The sequence below is a fragment of the Sceloporus occidentalis genome, unplaced genomic scaffold, assembly GCF_023333645.1.
Source record: "Sceloporus occidentalis isolate IW3139 unplaced genomic scaffold, rSceOcc1.0.p SCAF_6, whole genome shotgun sequence".
Classification (NCBI taxonomy): domain Eukaryota; kingdom Metazoa; phylum Chordata; class Lepidosauria; order Squamata; family Phrynosomatidae; genus Sceloporus; species Sceloporus occidentalis.
This window is the reverse complement of record NW_028316986.1, coordinates 32,664,039-32,683,133: the sequence shown is the minus strand read 5'-3', so window position 1 is coordinate 32,683,133 and position 19,095 is coordinate 32,664,039. Positions and strand designations below refer to the sequence as shown.

At 38.4% G+C, this 19,095-nt stretch overlaps 1 protein-coding gene across 3 annotated transcripts in view; it reads left to right on the top strand.

Annotated features, from left to right (window-relative positions):
• LOC149310581 (voltage-gated delayed rectifier potassium channel KCNH1) overlaps positions 1-19,095 on the top strand; it is a 346,345-nt gene that overhangs the window by 163,264 nt on the left and 163,986 nt on the right. For all 3 annotated transcript variants that reach the window (XR_016281686.1, XR_016281687.1, XM_089529247.1), the window contains exons 8-9: positions 4,983-5,182; positions 10,441-10,693. Coding sequence is in view for 1 of the 3 variants with exons in the window: in XM_089529247.1 (XP_089385373.1) it covers positions 4,983-5,182; positions 10,441-10,693 (453 nt within the window). In the remaining 2 variants the exon portion in view is untranslated. The remainder of the gene's footprint in view (positions 1-4,982; positions 5,183-10,440; positions 10,694-19,095) is intronic.

Genomic DNA, 19,095 nt, shown 5'->3' with positions numbered 1-19,095 from the left:
GCTTTCCTGGCCATACCTCCATGCTCCGTCCTCAATCCTCTGTCCTCCTGGCCTGCCTCTCTCCTTCCGCCCCAGCATGCCTCAGTCCTCCCGGCCTACCTCTTTCCTTCCAGCCCGGCCTCTCCTCTGCCCCTGGTATGGCCAGAAAAGACAGAGGGACACAGGTTGGGGAAGCTGCGGATGTCGCTTCCTGCACTGATTCTTGAAACCGGCGCAAACATAGTGGGAACCATGCTGTTTGCTGAACTGGTTTCAGGAAGCGGTTCAGGAAGCAAATCAAGAGGTAAGTGGGAATGAGGCCACTGTTCCCTAAAAATGGAATTACCTCTCTCCTTCGAAGAATATACACCATCAGAGAGCCAATACAGTGTCGTTTTTTGAGTATGGAGACCAGGGTATGATTCTCCACTTGGCTATGGAAACTCAGATGACTTTAGATGAGTCACACACTCTCTGCCCCTGAAAATCTTGTGATATGCCTTAGGGTCTCTGTAAGTCAGAAATGACTTGAAGGCACTCTTTAACAACAAGTAGTAAATAATTCTCATCCATTTGAGGATTTCTTCAGTGAAGAGCAAGCAGCTTCTTCTGGCTTGGTCAATCCAGACTGGTCCCTAGCTGCTGTCATTTACTACTTTTATAGATGTTATCAATTATTGTTTACATATCCCTTGTCCAATAAAGAGATGGATTTACTGCTTCTGGAAACTGGAGATTTTGAGAATCACACACTGATTCCTGCTACCCTAATATGATAGTTCCCTATACCATATCTAGATGCCACTCATTTTCCTGTGCTCTGAGAATCCCTCTCCAATTGCAGTTCTGTTAAGAATCAGTGTCACTTTCCAATTCTGAATCAGTGTCACCTTCCTATTCTGTTTTTCCTAAGAGAACAGCTGAGCCTTTATCTCTTGTTAGCTGGCTTGAAATTAGCTGGCTTGAAGCCAGGCATAAAGCTTGTTCATCTCATATTTCCTTGTCTGTTACACAGTAAAGTACCTTTTGAACTCTTTATTTCTAACACATTTTCACTCTTGATTTCAATATGCAGAGCACAAGATAGGAAAACCATTATTATTAGTCACAGACTTCCCATTACATTAGGCTTTTGATTTAAATTATATATTGGAGGTATTATGTAGAGTTTGCCTGATAGAATGTTTTGTTATAGAATGATGCAATCTTGTAAAAAATAGTTATTTACACTTGCAGTTCTTGAACATGTTAGACCTGGAGTTATGACAGCAATTGATAGATCTGTTTCACAGTTGAGTGCCTGATGTTATTTTGTAATAGTAAATTGAAACACAGCATCTGTTCGAGAAGATTTTTATGTTGTGATAAAATTGTTAACTGGTAAAAAATACTGTGGTGAGGTATATTGTATTTTAAATTTTTGTTTTGTTTCCCCCCCACTAATTTTCATTAATATTTTGTTTTACTCTGTTGCATTTTATGTGTTTTCAGACATTTGGACTCGGTAGGTCCTTTCCCATCCTCTTCTCTTTCTCTCTCTATTTTTGCTTTCCTTCACTTTTGTAACATTCAGAAATTACAGAAACAGAAAAGTTTTTCAAAAGTTGAAAGTTTGATTTAAATATGTGTGGGTCTTGATGATGGCCTGTGTGTCATGAAGTCATGGAATTAACAACCTTATTCAAAAGCCTTGTGGGTCAAGTTATTATTTTAATATGCTGATGAATCTTCCCTATTATTATTGAACTTTCAATAGATAACTAATGACAAATTAAGGATCACAAGGTTTGGGATATATTAATCATATATTCATGTATGCAGGAGTCCAGTGCCTTTTTGGCAAGGGCAATTATGAAGTGTAGAATTGTAATTAGCAATCAGAATGGATGTTTGGAGTGCCTTGATCAAATGTAGGCATTAGATGGAGGGGGATATCGTTCAATTAAGTGTGACTTTGCTAGAACAGAATTCAGATCTATATGTCGTGATCCAGTAAGGAGTTAGCAGTGTTTAAGGCTCCATAGCCCTAAACACATTCCTGGGTGTACGTAACATTGTAGCAAGCAGAATTTAATTCTGAGTAGACATGAAAAGAATTGTGTTGGGAACACATTAAAATCAATAACCTTAAATTTGATGTTGATTTTGGTAACTGCTTTTATGTTGGGATTTGTATGATTTTGTTGTTTGAGGAAAATGCCTATTTGCTTTGCAGATCTGTGTTTCAAATGTAATTAGAAGAGGTTCCTTTATGGACAACTCTCCTAATCCCCCCACAAGCACAGCCTCTGCAGGCGAGGGGATTCTGGCAGCTGGAGACCAAAACAATATTTTTTATAGTCTGTGGTCCAAAACAGGCAGCATCTTTATTCTCATTGGCTGTGAGAAGTATATAGAAATTCAGGGTATAGTATGAAGTACAATTAATCCCACAGTGTACAACTGCAGATTTACACATTTTACTTTCCTGAAAAGCAAATGGTTAAAAGTTCTTGAATGTGTGACTTATCAGCTAGTAAGAAACATTGCTCCAAAGAATAATATAGCAACTGTTTGTTTCTTTTAAAACAGTAAAACATTTCTTAAGAAATGTGCCTGAAGAAAGATTTTCAATAAATTTTGATCCATGCATCCACTCATCTCTTGTTAGCTTTCCATAGGATATTGGTGCACAATACTTTATGCTTCATTGCACTTTTTACTCTGAATCACAGCTGCTAACTTCAGAAGGCATCACTCTTATGCATTTGCCACTCTTATGCATCAAGACTACCAAAAGGCCCACTACCCCCAAGAATAAGCAATTTTCATTTTGCATGAACATCAGAGAGACCATGAGTAAATGCTCTGTGTGCATGAAGGTTTGCAACTCACACCCCCAATTTTTCAGTTTTTCAAATTCATAGTAGTGAGCTCTCACAACTTCTTGATTTCTACCACAATAAGTGATTGAACCGTTCTAGTCAGTGACCACTGATTGGTCATACTACTAGCTGCCTACATTGCTGGACAACTTCTGTTATAATAAAATATTTTCTTGGGGTGGTGGCTACTAAAGGTCTACTAACTCAATATAATGATAAAAAGTATATATAATAACAGAAGTTTTCCTGTTATATAGCATCCCCCCAATCACAATGTGTGCAATAAGGACTGGATAATATCCTTACTGGGTCATACACATATGACAATGATCCACTCTGTCACAATAACATCTGATGACATTGTCAATAAAACTAACAATGCGGAATGAGAAAAAGAAGCCTATGATTCTTCTCCTCAATGGGTCTATAGCGCAAAAGATTGATTTTCACATTACTTTTTGAAGATATGGCACAAAATCATGCCAAGAAGTTGAAAGTTAGACAGAATCTGTATCTTATTGGTGTGTGTGTTTTCTTTTACGCTTTAATGAGATTGAATGGGATTGAAGCAGCTGCACTAGGTGTAAATATTATATGAAAGCTAGTGAATAACTGTAAAGTGCCTTCCTACTTCTTTCCTCAATGATTAGTCTATCTCTGCCAAGGTCTGTTATTGATCCACACACTTATATTAACCATGCTCCCTTGCATTCCTGCCAGAAGAAAGGACAAAGGTCTATTTGATACTGCATTGTTTGCAACCAAATTGCATAAGATATGCCAATTCATGCATTTAAAAACATTTAGAGTCTATTGTCGCATCATACTCTCTAATTAATATAAACACAATGCACACAGTCTTCTGGATACTTTAAGAGCTGCTTTATACCCTTTCAGTCCAATATGTGGAAGTATCATAGCTCGATACTAGAACACATACTTTGCATGTTAATGTTCCAGGTTCAATCTCAGGCATTTCTAGGTAGATTCTCATGCAGTCAGAGGCCATTCCTTTGGCCTTGTGGGCTCTGAGAGACAAACAGTCTTAAAATCCAGGAAATAAACATTACATTCCATTAGCAACAAAAAAAGATGCTTCTTTTGAGAAGAATGCTTCCATACCATCTTAACTGAGAACAATATCTTGACAAAATGTAGACCTGTGACTCTAACATCATCATAGTGTTCTTTCTCCTGTATGATTTGTAACACCTTTGCCTGATGAAGAAGCAAGTGGAGCTTTAGAAGCTTGCATCATGTATTTTTTGCATTATGGTTGGTTCAGTTGGCCTCAACATTTGGCCTATACTTTGATCTGTTACATAGCATATACAGAGCTTTGCTCCTGGGTCAGTATCACTGCTTTCTGGAGCCAGCCCCAGTTAACAGTCTGGCTGCAGGTCTTTGGGCCAGCTGAAGTTTCTGCACACATTACAAAGAAAGCCCCACATAGAGCACATGATAGTAACCCAAATGGGATATTACTAAGGCATGTTTCACTATGTCTCAAGGAATGGGCACAGCTGGCTTTCAAACCTTAACTGTGCAAATGAACTCCCGGCCACCACTGAAACCTGAGACACTGTGCAGTTTGCTGTGAGGGTGAGGGAGCAAAATTTGACAATTCCTGTGATAGTTAGTCAGCAGTGTTGATAATTTGCAGCAATATAAAGAACAAACCCATTTAGATTCTGCGGCTGAAGGGATTCTATGCCAGTTTATACTTCTGTGTGAGATTGAACAAGGCTTAAATGAACAGTCTCCAGGGTTGTTAGGTGAGCTCCATAATTACCCAGTCATCACATTATACAGTGATTAATTTAACAAATGTTAAACTGGAACTGGCATTCTTTAAATGAAACAAGAGAACTTACACCCAGAGGATGTGTCCCTTACAATATTCAGACTTCTTTAGGAAGAACTCAAAGGCGTATATCAACTGTCCAGTAAATGCCATTACTGCATCAGTGTGTAACAATCAAGATAATTAGTGGTGCTGTTCAAGAAATTCCTTCTACTTATGCCTCCGGACAGTATATTGTCTGTAGCCAGTACAGATGTAGTTCTCAAGCTAACTGATTCTTAAGACTTTAGAAGCCACCATCTTTATTTTTTGTTTCATCTTCCTTCTATTTCCAGCTCTGCTATATGCAACGATTTTTGGTAATGTGACAACTATCTTCCAGCAAATGTATGCCAACACAAACAGATACCATGAAATGCTGAACAGTGTCCGAGACTTCCTGAAACTCTACCAAGTGCCCAAAGGCTTGAGTGAACGTGTGATGGATTATATCGTCTCTACCTGGTCAATGTCCAGGGGCATCGATACGGAAAAGGTGAGCTGTCTTGATATTGGAAACCTGGCATAAAATTGCTTTATTGCTGTGACTTATATATAGCTGGTAGTGTTTACTGTAGCCCTGAGCTCTTGTAATTATATTTAAAACAAATAAGTGGAAAAGCTGATACCCCTTGAGTTGAAATGCATTTTTCAAAAAGCTTGGTTAATTTTTAAAATCTGAATGTATCATAGAATTATAGAGTTGGAAGACACCACAAGGGCCATCCAGTCCAACCCCCTGCCATGCAGGAACTCTCAATCAAAGCATCCCGACAAATGGCCATCTAGCCTCTGTTTAAAGACCTATAAGGAAGGAGACCCCACCACACTCTGAAGATGGAGTGTGTTCCACCGTCAAACAGTCCTTACTGTCAGGAAGTTCCTCCTAATGTTGAGGTGGAATCTCTTCTCCTGTAACTTGCATGTAGAGGTGAACGACATCTTCAAAATTCTCTTCATATATTGACTCATGGATTTTCCAGACTCTCCAGAAAAATATTGTCAAAAACTGGAAAAATTTCCCAAAGCAAACTGACAACACAGAGAAAAAAAAAATCAGCTCAGCATATGAGAAGCCAGGCATAGTCAGTCAAGCATTCTAGACTTTAGGAAAGCTGATTTTAGTAAACTTAGAGAAATACTGGGGGTGATCCCATGGTCAGGAATACTAAACGAGAAGGGAATTCAAGATGGATGGGAGTTTCTCAAAAGGGAGATACTGAAGGCACAGTTTCAAACAGTTACAATGAGGAAGAAAAATGGGAGGTGCCTGAAGAAACCAGGATGGATGACTAAGGAACTTTCTACTGAACTAAGTTTTAAATGGAACACGTATAAGAAATGGAAAAATGGGGAAATCACCAAAGAGGAATTCAAAGAAATAGCATGTGTAGATGTAAAGTTAGAAAAGCTAAAGCGCAGAATGAACTCAGGCTTGCTAGAGAGGTTAAGAACAACAAAAAGGGCTTTTTGGGTCTGTCTGCAGCAAGCGGTAGGGAAGATAGCAAAATGTTAATAGGGGACAGAGAAATGGCAGAATTACTTATCTTCTTTGCTTTAGTCTTCTCAGAAAACGCAAAGAGTGCTCAACCTGAGGATAACAGAGCAGAGGACAGAACAGGGAATTTCAGCACAGAATAACTAAAGAGATAGTAGAGGAATACCTTGTTGATCTAAATGAATATAAGTCACCAGGACCAGATGAACTACATCCAAGGGTATTAAAAGAACTGACAAAGTATTATTATTATTATTATTATTATTATTATTATTATAGTTTATTTCTATAGCACTGTAAATGTATAAATGTAATATCGGAGCCATTGTTGACTTATGGCAACTCCATGAATTTCATCAAGTTTTCTTAGGCAAATTTTGCCTGTTCCTTGCTCTAAAATACAGCTTACAGTATTAGGTTGCAGTATTTAGTGTTCTCGACCAGAGAGCTCTATTGCTTTCATGTGATGAAATCATGGCAGTTAAGAGGATTCATAGTGTTTTATAGTGTGAAAGGGGCAGAAAAGTGCCCACCGACAACCCACTGTAGTTGCCAATGTTTGCTTTATATCAAAATACAACTTAGCATTTTTATTCTTCCTATCCTCTATAAAAGTTGAGGGCAACATATATAGTCTGCCTATTATATCCACAGAGTGATTCCTTCCCCATATTATATCTGGGGGATTCTGGGAGCTGGAGTCCAAAAAGTAAAATGTCTAAATTCCTTATATATCAAACGTTGTCATCTTGACTTCAACTGTATCATAAGCTTCCTTTAACCCATGTTGTTATTTTTTTTAAAAGAAAAGGTTGTTCAAATCTTGTTCATTAGCTGCCTTGGGAGTTCTTTAATGAGGAAAGGTAGAATTTAAATATTTGAAAGAATAAATGAATTCTTATATCTGTTGGTCCAAAGATGGGGACTTTTTAGGCTTTTATAAAAAATGCAGTTCAGGCATTTGGTGTACTTTCATTATGATGAATTGACTTAATAATATGAAAAATCTTTACTTATTAGAATATGAAGAAGATCTATTTTGGTAGATTTCAGTAACTGACACATTTGTGTCACATGCAGTGGAACCTGTCAGTTGGCATTGGGGAAACTCTTTAGTGCTGATAGGAAAGGATAACAAATATAAGATTGCATACCAGATCATAAATTCTGAAGTTCAATTCTCAAGCTTCACTGATTTTCCATGCATACACAACTTCACAAACATTGCCAAATGAATAAATCATGTACAGCCTTGACATCTCTGCATTGCTGCTAGTATTGGTGTGTGTAATGTCATACACCCCTCTAAGCAAGTATGTTGAAGGTGAATTTATCCCCTGCCTCTGCTATCACTACAATTTTATTTTCACCTACTTGATGGGGTATACAGTGCACAGAGAAATTCGAAGAACTGGATCCAAGTTAAGTATTTGTTTTTAAAGTAATAATTTTGCAGCTATAGTTCTTGACATGTGGACTCAAGCTATTAAAACGAACCTGATCCATTCATTTGGCTTACAGGTACCTAACACTTCCAACTTAGTGTTTTTGTTTGTTCATATGAAGCCAGCATTTGAGTGCCATCCTGGTTTAGTGGTTGGACTATGACTCTGGATACCAGGATTTGATTCACCACTCAGCCACGGAAACCCAATGGGTGACCCTGGGCAAGTCACACTCTCTCAGCCTCAGGAAATGGCAATAGCAAACTTCCTCTAAACAAATGTTGCCAAGAAAATGCCATGATAGGGTTCATCTTAGGGTTGCCATAAGTCAGAAACTACTTGAAGGCACACAACAACAACAACAACAACAACAACAACAAATGAAGCAAATAGCAATATGAAACAGCAATATGAAGCTCATGTGAAGTTTACTCCACTCTTTAACCAAAATGAGGTTCCCAGATCAATAAAGATCAAGAAAGATCAGTTAAAAAGGTAGTTGACACTTATTCACACTATAGAATTATAGTGCTATTATTTTTCTTTATCTGACATGGCCCCATACTATGGAATTTTGCAGTTTGTAATTTACACTGGAATACTCTAGTTCAGAATTCTAAACGCTGCTCCCAAAATTACAATTTCCAGAATTTCATATGGCGGGACCATGTGGAATAATAATTAAAGTGGAATAGCAGTGCTGTGATTCTGTTGTATGAAGAGTCCCTTGTAATCTGAAGAACAAAACATTGAGGGAAAACTGATTGGAAGGGGGGATGAGTAAAGCTAACTGAAGATGCTCATTCTTAATTTTACGAGAGCATATAAGAGCACCCCTTTAATGTAGGGCAGGACTGGATGGGTTAATTATGTCTCTCTGTTATAGTGGAGAATATTAGTTTCAGATATTCCAGTTATGACTATTAAAAAATCTGCAGCTCTGTTGCTAGCAGTAATGAAAGAAAATGGATGTTTCAGGGCTAAGCAGCAGCAGGCTGTAGGTGAGCATGAAATCTGCTATATCCAATAAACCTTTGCAAGTTGCGACTGGCTCCCACATGCCATTCTGGAGTTGGTGTAACTTTCCCCTCAATATTGAAAAAGATGACACTTTGTTTTGTGTTTGCATCAGAATAAAAAAGAAGTATATGAACTGATGGAGATGAAAATTCATTGTGAAGTTTCAAGTGCAGTGTATGGGCGGTGGGATGTGTTCCATTGGTGCAAACAATACTAATCCATGCAGTAGTTTGCTTATGAATAATGATTAAGGGAGGGTGGGTGTGTAACAAGTAACATCTTCCAGTTACTCTTAAAGTACATTTACTACCTGTTCTCTTACAAACCTTAATTATACCCACTCATCAGAGGCAAAGAATAGCATAACTAGTCACTCTCGATCCTCTACAGGAGTGAATTACTTTTAAAAGGTAACTTAATTCTGCAATTCAGAAGTATGTTGTGAACATAATGTGCATACTATTTGCATATGTGTTGAGTGAAATTTTTTTTGGCAACATCTCTTCTACTGGGACACTTCTGAATATTTGAAATAGTTAAAGTATCTGTACACACTTCATTAAATATGCCCATTTAAGTATATGATGTTTTATTGCTTTTTCAACCTTTAAAAGCCTTTAAATATTATCATAGAAGTTGAGTAACTAACAGAGAATTACTGTTTTAATCCTGAGCTTGTAAAACTTTAGTAGCACCTTAATATTGAAGAGCTTTTAAATTTAATATTGAGAGTATGGTGTAGGAGGTTCAGGGTTAATCAGGGTTTTGTTATTGTTCTTCCATCTATCTCCAACCCTTGCAGTCTTTGGCAATTCCCTGTTGCAATCATCTCCAAAACTGCCGTGATAAAAGCATCCACCGGTTATTATTGATCTTAATTATTCTCTACCTGGTTTCTAGGCATTTGGAGATCTTTCAGTTTATTCTATGAAACCAAAATATAATTGGCTTTACATTACAAGGGTATCTACACAGCATAGTTAGGACATAGTTAGGATTCCAAATTCAGAAGCAAATGAGTGAAATAAGTAAAGAGTGTTTTATTTTTTGGAAATCAGATTGCATCAGGTGAATATATTCCATCATGCCACCTGTATGTCTGCTAAAAGTGAGTTGGGGAAAGGGAGCAGCTAAACAGAAATTAATCCCATGGAAATCAGTTCTATAAAGGAAAGCCAAGATCTAGTTAGCTGTAGGTTTCAAGACCATATGACTACAATGGGATAGCCAACAGATAACTTCCAAAACCTTGGTTCTCTCAAGCATAATAAACGATTGCATTTTAGAAGCTGGTTTTAGTATTTGTTCTAGTTAAGAATGAAACTGTTTTGAGAAAACTGAGGAGGGCTAAAAGGCTAAAATGGGTATAATCTTGTTTTTGTTAGTGTTGTTTATGCAACACTTGTGTCTTTTTTATATTTGCTTTTATTTCTGTTGAGTCTCACTGCATTTACTGTCAATGTGTTATTTTGTGTTTTACATAGCTATTGCTTATTATATGTGTAGTAGTTTTCATAACTACTACGTAAGTCTGATCCCAGTTTTACTTTTTGTACAAGAACATAAGAGGAGTGACATTCATGTTTTTGTACAAAATAAAAAAACATGGGCTTAGAAACACTAAATACAAGTAAACATAAACTCTGGTGTTAAATTTTATGTGAATAATTAGAAAAAACTACAAAAGATTTACACAAAACCTGTTTGTACTTTGAATGCGGAGATGCAAAGGGGATTTAAAATGTTCAGATGCCTTGCAGACCGAGACCTAATCTGGCAATGTTGTTTTAGGTTTTACAGATCTGCCCCAAGGATATGAGAGCAGATATCTGTGTTCATCTGAATCGGAAAGTTTTTAAAGAGCACCCTGCCTTCAGGCTAGCTAGTGATGGGTGTTTGCGAGCTCTTGCCATGGAATTTCAGACTGTGCACTGTGCTCCTGGGGATCTCATTTACCATGCTGGAGAGAGTGTGGACAATCTTTGCTTTGTGGTCTCAGGATCTTTGGAAGTCATCCAGGATGATGAAGTTGTTGCAATTTTGGGTAGGTATTCTTACTAAATTATATCTCTCTGTTCACATGTTTATATATCTTGGTGTGATGAACATGATTCTTTATTCTCGAGATGGACGCACCACCAGATATTAAGGTACACAAGAGTACTACTTATAGAAGCTTTACTTTAATGAAGCCACACACAGGACAAGTAAGCAATCTTTGGAAATGATCTGTTTATATACACAGCATCTGGTATAAAACACAAAATATCCACTTGCTAAATTTGGCCTAACTGCTTTTCTTGTCTAGTTTTTCTGTTCACATAGTTCCATCTGGTCACAAACATTTTTTTTTAAAAAAAGTAGTCATGTTAATCTCCTGTAGCATAAAAAGAAAGAAGGGTGATAGAGTCTCCTTCCTTGGAGGTCTTTAAACAGAGGCTGGATGGCCATCTGTCAGGGATGCTTTGATTTGGATTTCCTGCATGGCAGGGGGTTGGACTGGATGGCCCTTGTGGTCTCTTCCAACTCTATGATTCTATGATTCTATGATTCTAAGAGAGGAGAGGAAAAAAAAAAGAAAAGTGGTAACACTTTTAAGACTAAATGATTTTTATTTTAGCATGAATTTTCATAGATATAAATTTACTTCATCAGATGCAATCCCAAGTGCTATCAAGGCCTTAAGTATAAAATGTATTATATATAATTGTGTGAATGTGCCAGCCTAGCAGTTCGAAAGCATGCAAATGCAGGTAGATAAATAGGTACTACTTCAATGGGAAGCTAACAACATTCAGTGCAGTCATGCTGGCCACATGACCACCAGAGTAGTCCTCAGACAACGTTGGCTCTTTGGCTTAGAAACGACGATGAGCACCACCCCCTACAGTGGGTTAAAACTAGACATTCATGTCAAGGGAAAACCTTTACCTTTACCTTCATGAGTGTACTAGGATATAAAAAGATACAAATCATGTCCTGTGATCTAAATTGCCCTTTGAAAATCTAGTGCAAGGGACATGATTTGCATCTTTCTGGATCCTACTACATTCTGTCCCACTCTCAGTGTATAAATATGCTTTATACCAGAGGCCTTAATACTATTTGCTAATGACTAAAGCCATTGATGTATTTTTCCTCTAACAGATTTTTTTAAAAACTGAAATAGGTTAGAAAACCTGTGAACATGGGTACAGCATATAGGAGCCATGGGAAGATACCCCCCTCTAAAGCTGTAGACATCTTTGAAGTCCCAGAGAGGAAAATCCAATCTCATATTCCTGCTCTTAGCACCTTCCACCCACTATAGAGATTTCTATGATGTCTTCCTTCCCAAAGTCAGAACTGTATTCTTGGGGATGGAGCTGTGTGTGAGGTGGTGGTAGTCTTAGCTAAGGTGGGAGTGAATGTGGATTTGCATAGTCCATAGACCTCCCAGCCTGCAATCATGTCCCCAGTATAGAGGAGATTTTAAACTGGCCCTGAAACTGGTATTATGAACTCCCATTACTTAAACAGTATATGTGGAGTTAATAGCTGGGTGAAATGCAAGGCATGCAAAATGAAGATCCAGCCTGGCCCAAGCATAATGTTGGCCCTGGCCAGGCACTCTTTCTCAAGCCTCCAACACTGAATGAGTAGAGGGCATTTCCCATTGAATGCATCAGGGGTAAGCAAATCAATCCAGAGCCCCTTCATATGTCACAGTTGCTTCACTACCCCCCCCCCCCTCTAAAGTTCAACTCCAAGGATTCTATAGGATGAAATCATGGCAGTTAAAGTGGAATCACAGTGTTATAAATGTGTGAAAGGGCCCACAGTGATATCAGTGGGCCATTTGTGCTTATTCATAAAATGTAAATGTCAAAGAAAATCCAATCCCTTGAAGTCTATCTAGATTCACCCAGCAAACTGTATAAGCAGAGGTGGCCCAGTTAACACTAACATTGGAATTATTTTGGTGCCAAATTAAAATCTGGCCTTTTATTAAAGCCTTAGGTGCAAACTGATTTTATCTACGCTGTATATGATTCAAAATTCTTTTTAACTGTTTTTAAATTGTCTGTTTTTCAATTGAGAATTTAAATTGAGAAACTGTTTTTAAATTGAGAAACCATTTAATACATTTTAATCTTTTAGAACTTTTTGTCAGGAAATGACATCGGTGTGGCCACTAGGGGGAGCTGTTGTGCAGATAATTTGGAGCTCCAGTGGCAGCTAATGTGTCAGCATTCAAACAGGGCATCATCGGAATGTTGATGCAACTGTCAACTGTCAGTTCTCAACTGTCACTGTTATAGAGAGAGACAGTTGGTGCCTGAGAGTGGGCTGTGTCTGTTACTGAGAGGCAGTGAGATGGTTGTGTGTTAATGTGGCTGCCTCAGAGTGTTATTGTTGGTTGGTGTAAATAGTGTGTATTAGAGACGGATGTCCAATACACTGTGTATATCTATGTTGTAAATACTGCAAAAGAAGATTAAAGCCCTCGTTTAGAGTGAAGACTTGTAAGAGTCACTATTAGTTGAAGACATCTTCACAGATTCCTTCTTCTTGGCGTCCTGTCGACATGGTTGAACTCTGCAGGTGGTCGTGGTGGACACTGCGCGTCATTTCATACGCCCCAACAAGGGTTATGGGCGCAGCACACAGGCCACAACACTTTTGTAATTATTTATTGTTTTAAACTAATTTCATTAGCCTTCTCTGTCAGAGAACTCTAGTGCCACAACAAGCTGCAAATCCCAGGATTCCATAGCATTGAGCCATGGCAGTTAAAGTGGTGTCAAACTGCATTATCTCTGCAGTGCAGTTTAAACCCTAGATTGGTTAAAATATGAGAAACCCATCTTGCCTATTGTAGGAGATGGAAAGTTGGACATGGTATAGCACAGTTGGATTAGAAAAAATGAAATTTATAGAAAGAAAACACCAAAGATGTCTTTTCTCTGTTTTAATGGGGTTATTAAATTGTATCAGACTGAATATTTGAAAAGATATCTCTATTTAATTTTGGTGCTCCAAACATTTATTTAATGTACATAATTAGAGATTATATCACAAAAATATGTTGGATAATGGAACACAACAAAGAATATCAGAAGAAATTCAACCTGTGCTTTATAGGTTATAGTAGAGTGCCTTGACTGTATAAATCATCATAACATATGGTTTACTCTGAAAGAAGTGAGATTATCATAACATCTGATTATCCTGATATATAATCTACGAGGCCATTGTCAGGATACAATATGGAGCAACAGAGTGGTTTCTCATTGGCAAGGAGGTCAGACACGGCTGTGTTTTATCATTCTGTTTAATTTACATGCAAAACATCTCATATGGAAAGCAGGATTAGAGTCAGAGGAAGCAGGCATGAAAGTTGGAGAAATGAACATCAACAATTCAAAATATGCACATGACGCCATATTACATGCAGAAAATGGCAAAGACCTGGAACGACTACTGGGGAAAGTTAATGAAGAAAGTGCAAAAGCAGGGTTACATTTGAATATTAAGACAAAAATAATGATCACAGATTTACATAACTTTAAAGTGAATAATGAAAACACTGAAATAGTTAAAAAAATCCTATGCCTTGGCTCTCTCATTAACCAAAATGAACATCGTAGTCAAGAAATCAGAAGAAGGCTAACCTTTGGAAAGACAGTTGTGAAGAAACTAGATAAGGTGCTCAAGTATAAAGGCATAATTAAATACCAGCGTCACAATCATCCATAGTATTTCTGATTTTTGTGTATGGCTATGAAAGCTGAACAGTGAAGAAAACTGGGAGGAAGAAAATCAACTAATTTGAAGTGCTAGAAGAGAATTTTATGGATACAATGGACTGCTAAAAATCAAATGAATGAGTCTTACAGCAAATCAAGCCTGAACTCTCAGTGGAAACTAAGGCCCTGGACAGACGGGCCCTTTGTGATGTCATGGCGACGTGCTAGGGTTGGTGCGTGCACACGACCCGCAACCTTAGCATGTGACGAAGACGTCGCAGCTGCACAGCACAATCTACACGGCGTGCACAGCTATGACATCGCAGCAGCACAGAGTCCAAACAGCGCTGCGCTGCTGCTATGCCATCACATTGTCTCTGGTGGTTTGTGGCAGCACAACTGCACCACAAAAAGGAGCCGCTTCTGGGCACTCCTTTTTTGCTGCGCAGCAGCATCACACAATTTAGTTGCTGCGGTGCTGCTGCAGAGCAAAGAGAGGTGCCTCCCTGGTGCTTCTTTTTGGTGCTCTGTGCCACGCCAAAGGTAACTAAACTGAGATTGTCGTACTTTCAGCATATCATAAGATGTTGTGACTCATTGGAGAAGACTTCTAAAGTGGAAGGCAGTAGATAACAGATGGGTTGATTTAAATAAGGAACCATAACCTTGAGTTTGTAATACCTCAGCAGGGCAGTTGATTGAGGACACTGTAGGTTTTTCAGTCATAGGGTTTCCATAAATCAAAGTTGACGTGATGGCAATAAGTAGACACATGTTCACATCTGGAGTTAAGGTAAAGTCTAGGTGTGTGGATATGCCGCTTGGAAGATTTTGGACATGTTGCCTCTAACACATGTTTATTGAAACACAATAAAGTATTTTAATTAACATTCATTTCCAGAGAAGATTGCATTTGTAAATACAGGTAATCAAAATGCAAAATATCAATTGTACTCCATACCCATTACTCTTGCTATTTTCATACGATTGTCAGTGGGCCAGAGCAAATGGGCATGATACCATGGGCCAAGAATGTGGTATCCTGCCTGGGCACCACACACTCGGCCCATGGTTATCACTCTGATAACCCACTGTCCTGACCTGGGTCAGTCCCTGGGCCAGTGTGGGGATAGTGGGGATATGTTTACCTACCTCCCCACCACCCCACCATGGACCCTCTGCTGCCACATGCTCTATACCTGCCGTCGCTGTTGTGTCCATTCTAAAGACCTCTGCTGCAGCCCATAAGGGTGGAAATAGGGCGCCAGGCTGCATCCACATGACCCAGTGCCCTCTTCTTGCATCAGAGGCCACAGGAGGGGCCTTTGAGACGGACACAACAGCAGTAGTAATTTCCAGGAAATTATGTGGCAAACAGTAATTTGGACTGATTTAAGGCCCCTTTGGGCCAGCATTGATCCAGGAGCACCAGATTGGCATCTGGAGAGGCCAATTGCAGCCTGGGGCTAATGGCCTGTGTGATCCAAATAGGACAATGGAAAATTGAGGGGAACACGGGCATTTTGGCCCAGGCGTTCAGGCTCCATGACTTCATAAACAACAATCTGGTGCTGCTGGTTTATAATCATTATGTTTTAGGTAGTCCTGTAATAAAGACTGTGGGATTCTGGGAGTTGTGGTCCAAAGATGTAATTTCTCCAAGCTCTGATTAAAGAATATGAAAGCATGGACTAGCAACAAAAGTCCAAATCACATTAAATATAGTTATCTTTTAGTTTTATCCAGAAAGGCCAGCATTACAGTGAAACCATTGAACACACAAAAGGGTGTGCACTTTAACAGCCTGAGAGCAAATTGAAGAAGAGAAGACTCTGATAATCCACTAGATACAGATTAATCACCTGACTGAGCCTTGAGGAGGTGATATTAATGCTTTCATTCTGTCAGACATTTTTTAAATGATAAGGAACATCATCAAAGAGATTTAATCAGGTATCTGTTGCTCATGTTAGAGTGATAAAACAGTCGGTAGGTACACTACTATCATTTTTTACTTAGAAAGGAATTGTATAGTTAGATGAGAATACAGACTATAGCTACCCAGTAGTCCCATGCTTGTTTTTGTTTTTGTTTAGTTTTTCAGGGTATACCGTATATACTCAACTATAAGTTGACCTCATGTATAAATTGAGGGCAGGTTTTGGATTATGGATTTCGATATGATCCATGAATAAGTCAAGGGTAAAATTTAGGGGCACTTAATGAAGGATCTAAAGGATGAAGCAAGTGGAAACAGTGCCAAAGAACTTACAAAATTCCAGTAGGTCACACTAAAGGTTAGATAGATGAAAGAGTAGAGGGGGGGGGGGCACTGCTTCTAGGACAGATTACACCATTGTCTTTCACCAGGGGATGGTTCATTTTTTAATATAAGAGTTAAAGTTCAGCACTTACATTGACCTGTGGATAAGTTGATTCCGTTTTTTGGGGTCAAAATTTTGACTAAAATTTCTAGACTTATACATGAGTATATAAAGTATATATATATAGAGAGGTGGGGGGAGCATAGTTTGAGTGTTGGGCTAGAATTGCAGGAGACCAGAATATGAAATTCAGTTCAGCCAAAGAATACCATAGGATAAGGTTGTTATGCCTTTGTGTCAACTTGTAGTCCCATAACAATTTACAGTACTTTATAAATAAACTTTAACAACAACAACAATCACAAATAGTTTGTGCTTTGTACTTTGTGCTTTGTGCTTTGTGCTTTGTGCCTATGCCGATTAAGAACCGAACAGACCACTCTAATTTGGCAACATTTTAAGGCATATTCTTTGAAATACATGAATACATCCTCAAAGCAAACTAAAGGGCCTATGAATGTTACTTAAGCCACAGTTAGGAAAACCCCATTGTGCCTACTGTAGTCACAACTTTTGCATTTCCCCCACACTCTCAAAAGAGAAGGTGCAAAAAGAAGCCATAAGAGGATTTTATTGTTATAAGGAAACACCATTCCAGGGGTGGGTGGGAGGCCTCAAGCAGGGGCCAATATATAAAAGCAATCTATAAAGGAAATATTATGTATGTATATGAGTGATTAATAGTTGATCACAGTTTTGAGATAGGATGTGAATAATTGGTTGGTATGTAAGGTAATATGTTGCATTAAGAAACTTTTTTTAAAAAAAGAGAATTTTATTGTTAAGCATTGTCAAGTTGACTTTGACTTATGGCAACTGTATGAATGAGAGACTTCCAGGTCACCCTATCATCAAAAGCTCTGTTCAAGTCTTGCAGATTCAGGGACTGAATCTTTCCGCCTGGAATATGGGCTTTCTCTTTTTCTACTGCTTTTTACCTTACCAAGCAGTATTGCCTATTTTAGTGAGTCATGTCTTCTCATATGTCCAAGTAAGACAGTCTCAGTTTTGTCATCTTGGCTTCTAGACAGAGTTCAGGCTTGATTTGCTGCAGAACCCATTTATTTGTCTTTTTTTACAATCCACGGTATGTGTAGAACTCTTCTCTAGCATCACATTTCAAATAAATTGACTAACCTCCTATCAGATTTCTTCTATGTCCAGCTTTCACAACCATATATAGAAATCAGAAATGCAATGACATAGCATGGACAATTATGACTTTGGAATTCAATCTTTTCACTTGGGGATATTGTCTATCATATATGTGTAAGTTGAACATACCAGGGGTAGAACATAGGCATTCAAAAAGACCCTTTGCCACTCTACTCAGATGATTCCTTTTTCTTTCTTTCTCTTTTTTTTGGGATAAATATTAACGTACAGTATTAACTCCTGCCAAAACAGGAACCATCTCATATTCTGAGTAGAGTGGTGAAAATTGAGAGCTTAGATCATCCTGGGCTAACTTAAAAGAAGCTCCAACCCTCCTCTACTCTCTATGCCATGGCTACACCTCTAGTCTTTTTAAATGCCTGGGCAAGAGAATTGCAGTGAATCTTTGGTGCTCCCCCTGAAAGAAGTACTGAGAGAGTGAAGGGGGTCGGTGCTTCTGTTAGGTTCTCCCAGGATAGACTAAGCTCTCACCTTAACTCACAAGAGTTAAGATACAGTACCTACATTGAGCCATGGATAAGTCAAACCTAGTTTTGGGGGTTGATATTTTGACTAAAATTTCTCGACATGAGTATATACAGTATTTCCTTCATAGCTGCGCTTTCAAGTGCTAATCTTTTTCTGATTTCTTGACTCCTGTGTCCATTCTGATTAATGACTGGGCCACAGCATGAACAATCTTGAACTATTTCAAAATCTTCATTGTCTGCTTTAAAGTTGTATAAATCATCTGTGGACATTGTTTTTGTTTTCATAGTGTTCAACTGTAAACATGCCTTTGCACTTTCTTTCTTGACCTTTTTCAGTAATCATTCTAAGTCTTTGCTATTTTCTTCTGATAGTATGGTGTCATTGCCGAATGACTTGCCACTTGGAAACCATTCTGTTGCTCCGTGTTCTGTCCTAATAGTAGCCTCTTGTCCTGAGCACAGGTTATGCAACAGGCCAATCAAATGTGGCACATCTATTTCTTTAGGAATGACTTATAATTTTTCATGGTCTACACGATCAAAGGCTTTGCTTGAAACCATGCCCTTTCAACAAGGAATGACTTAGGGAGCTGGGAATGTTTAGCTTGGAGAAGAGAAGGTTAAGAGGTGATATGATAGCCTTGTTTAAATACTTGAAGAGATGTCACATTAAGGAGGGAGCAAGCT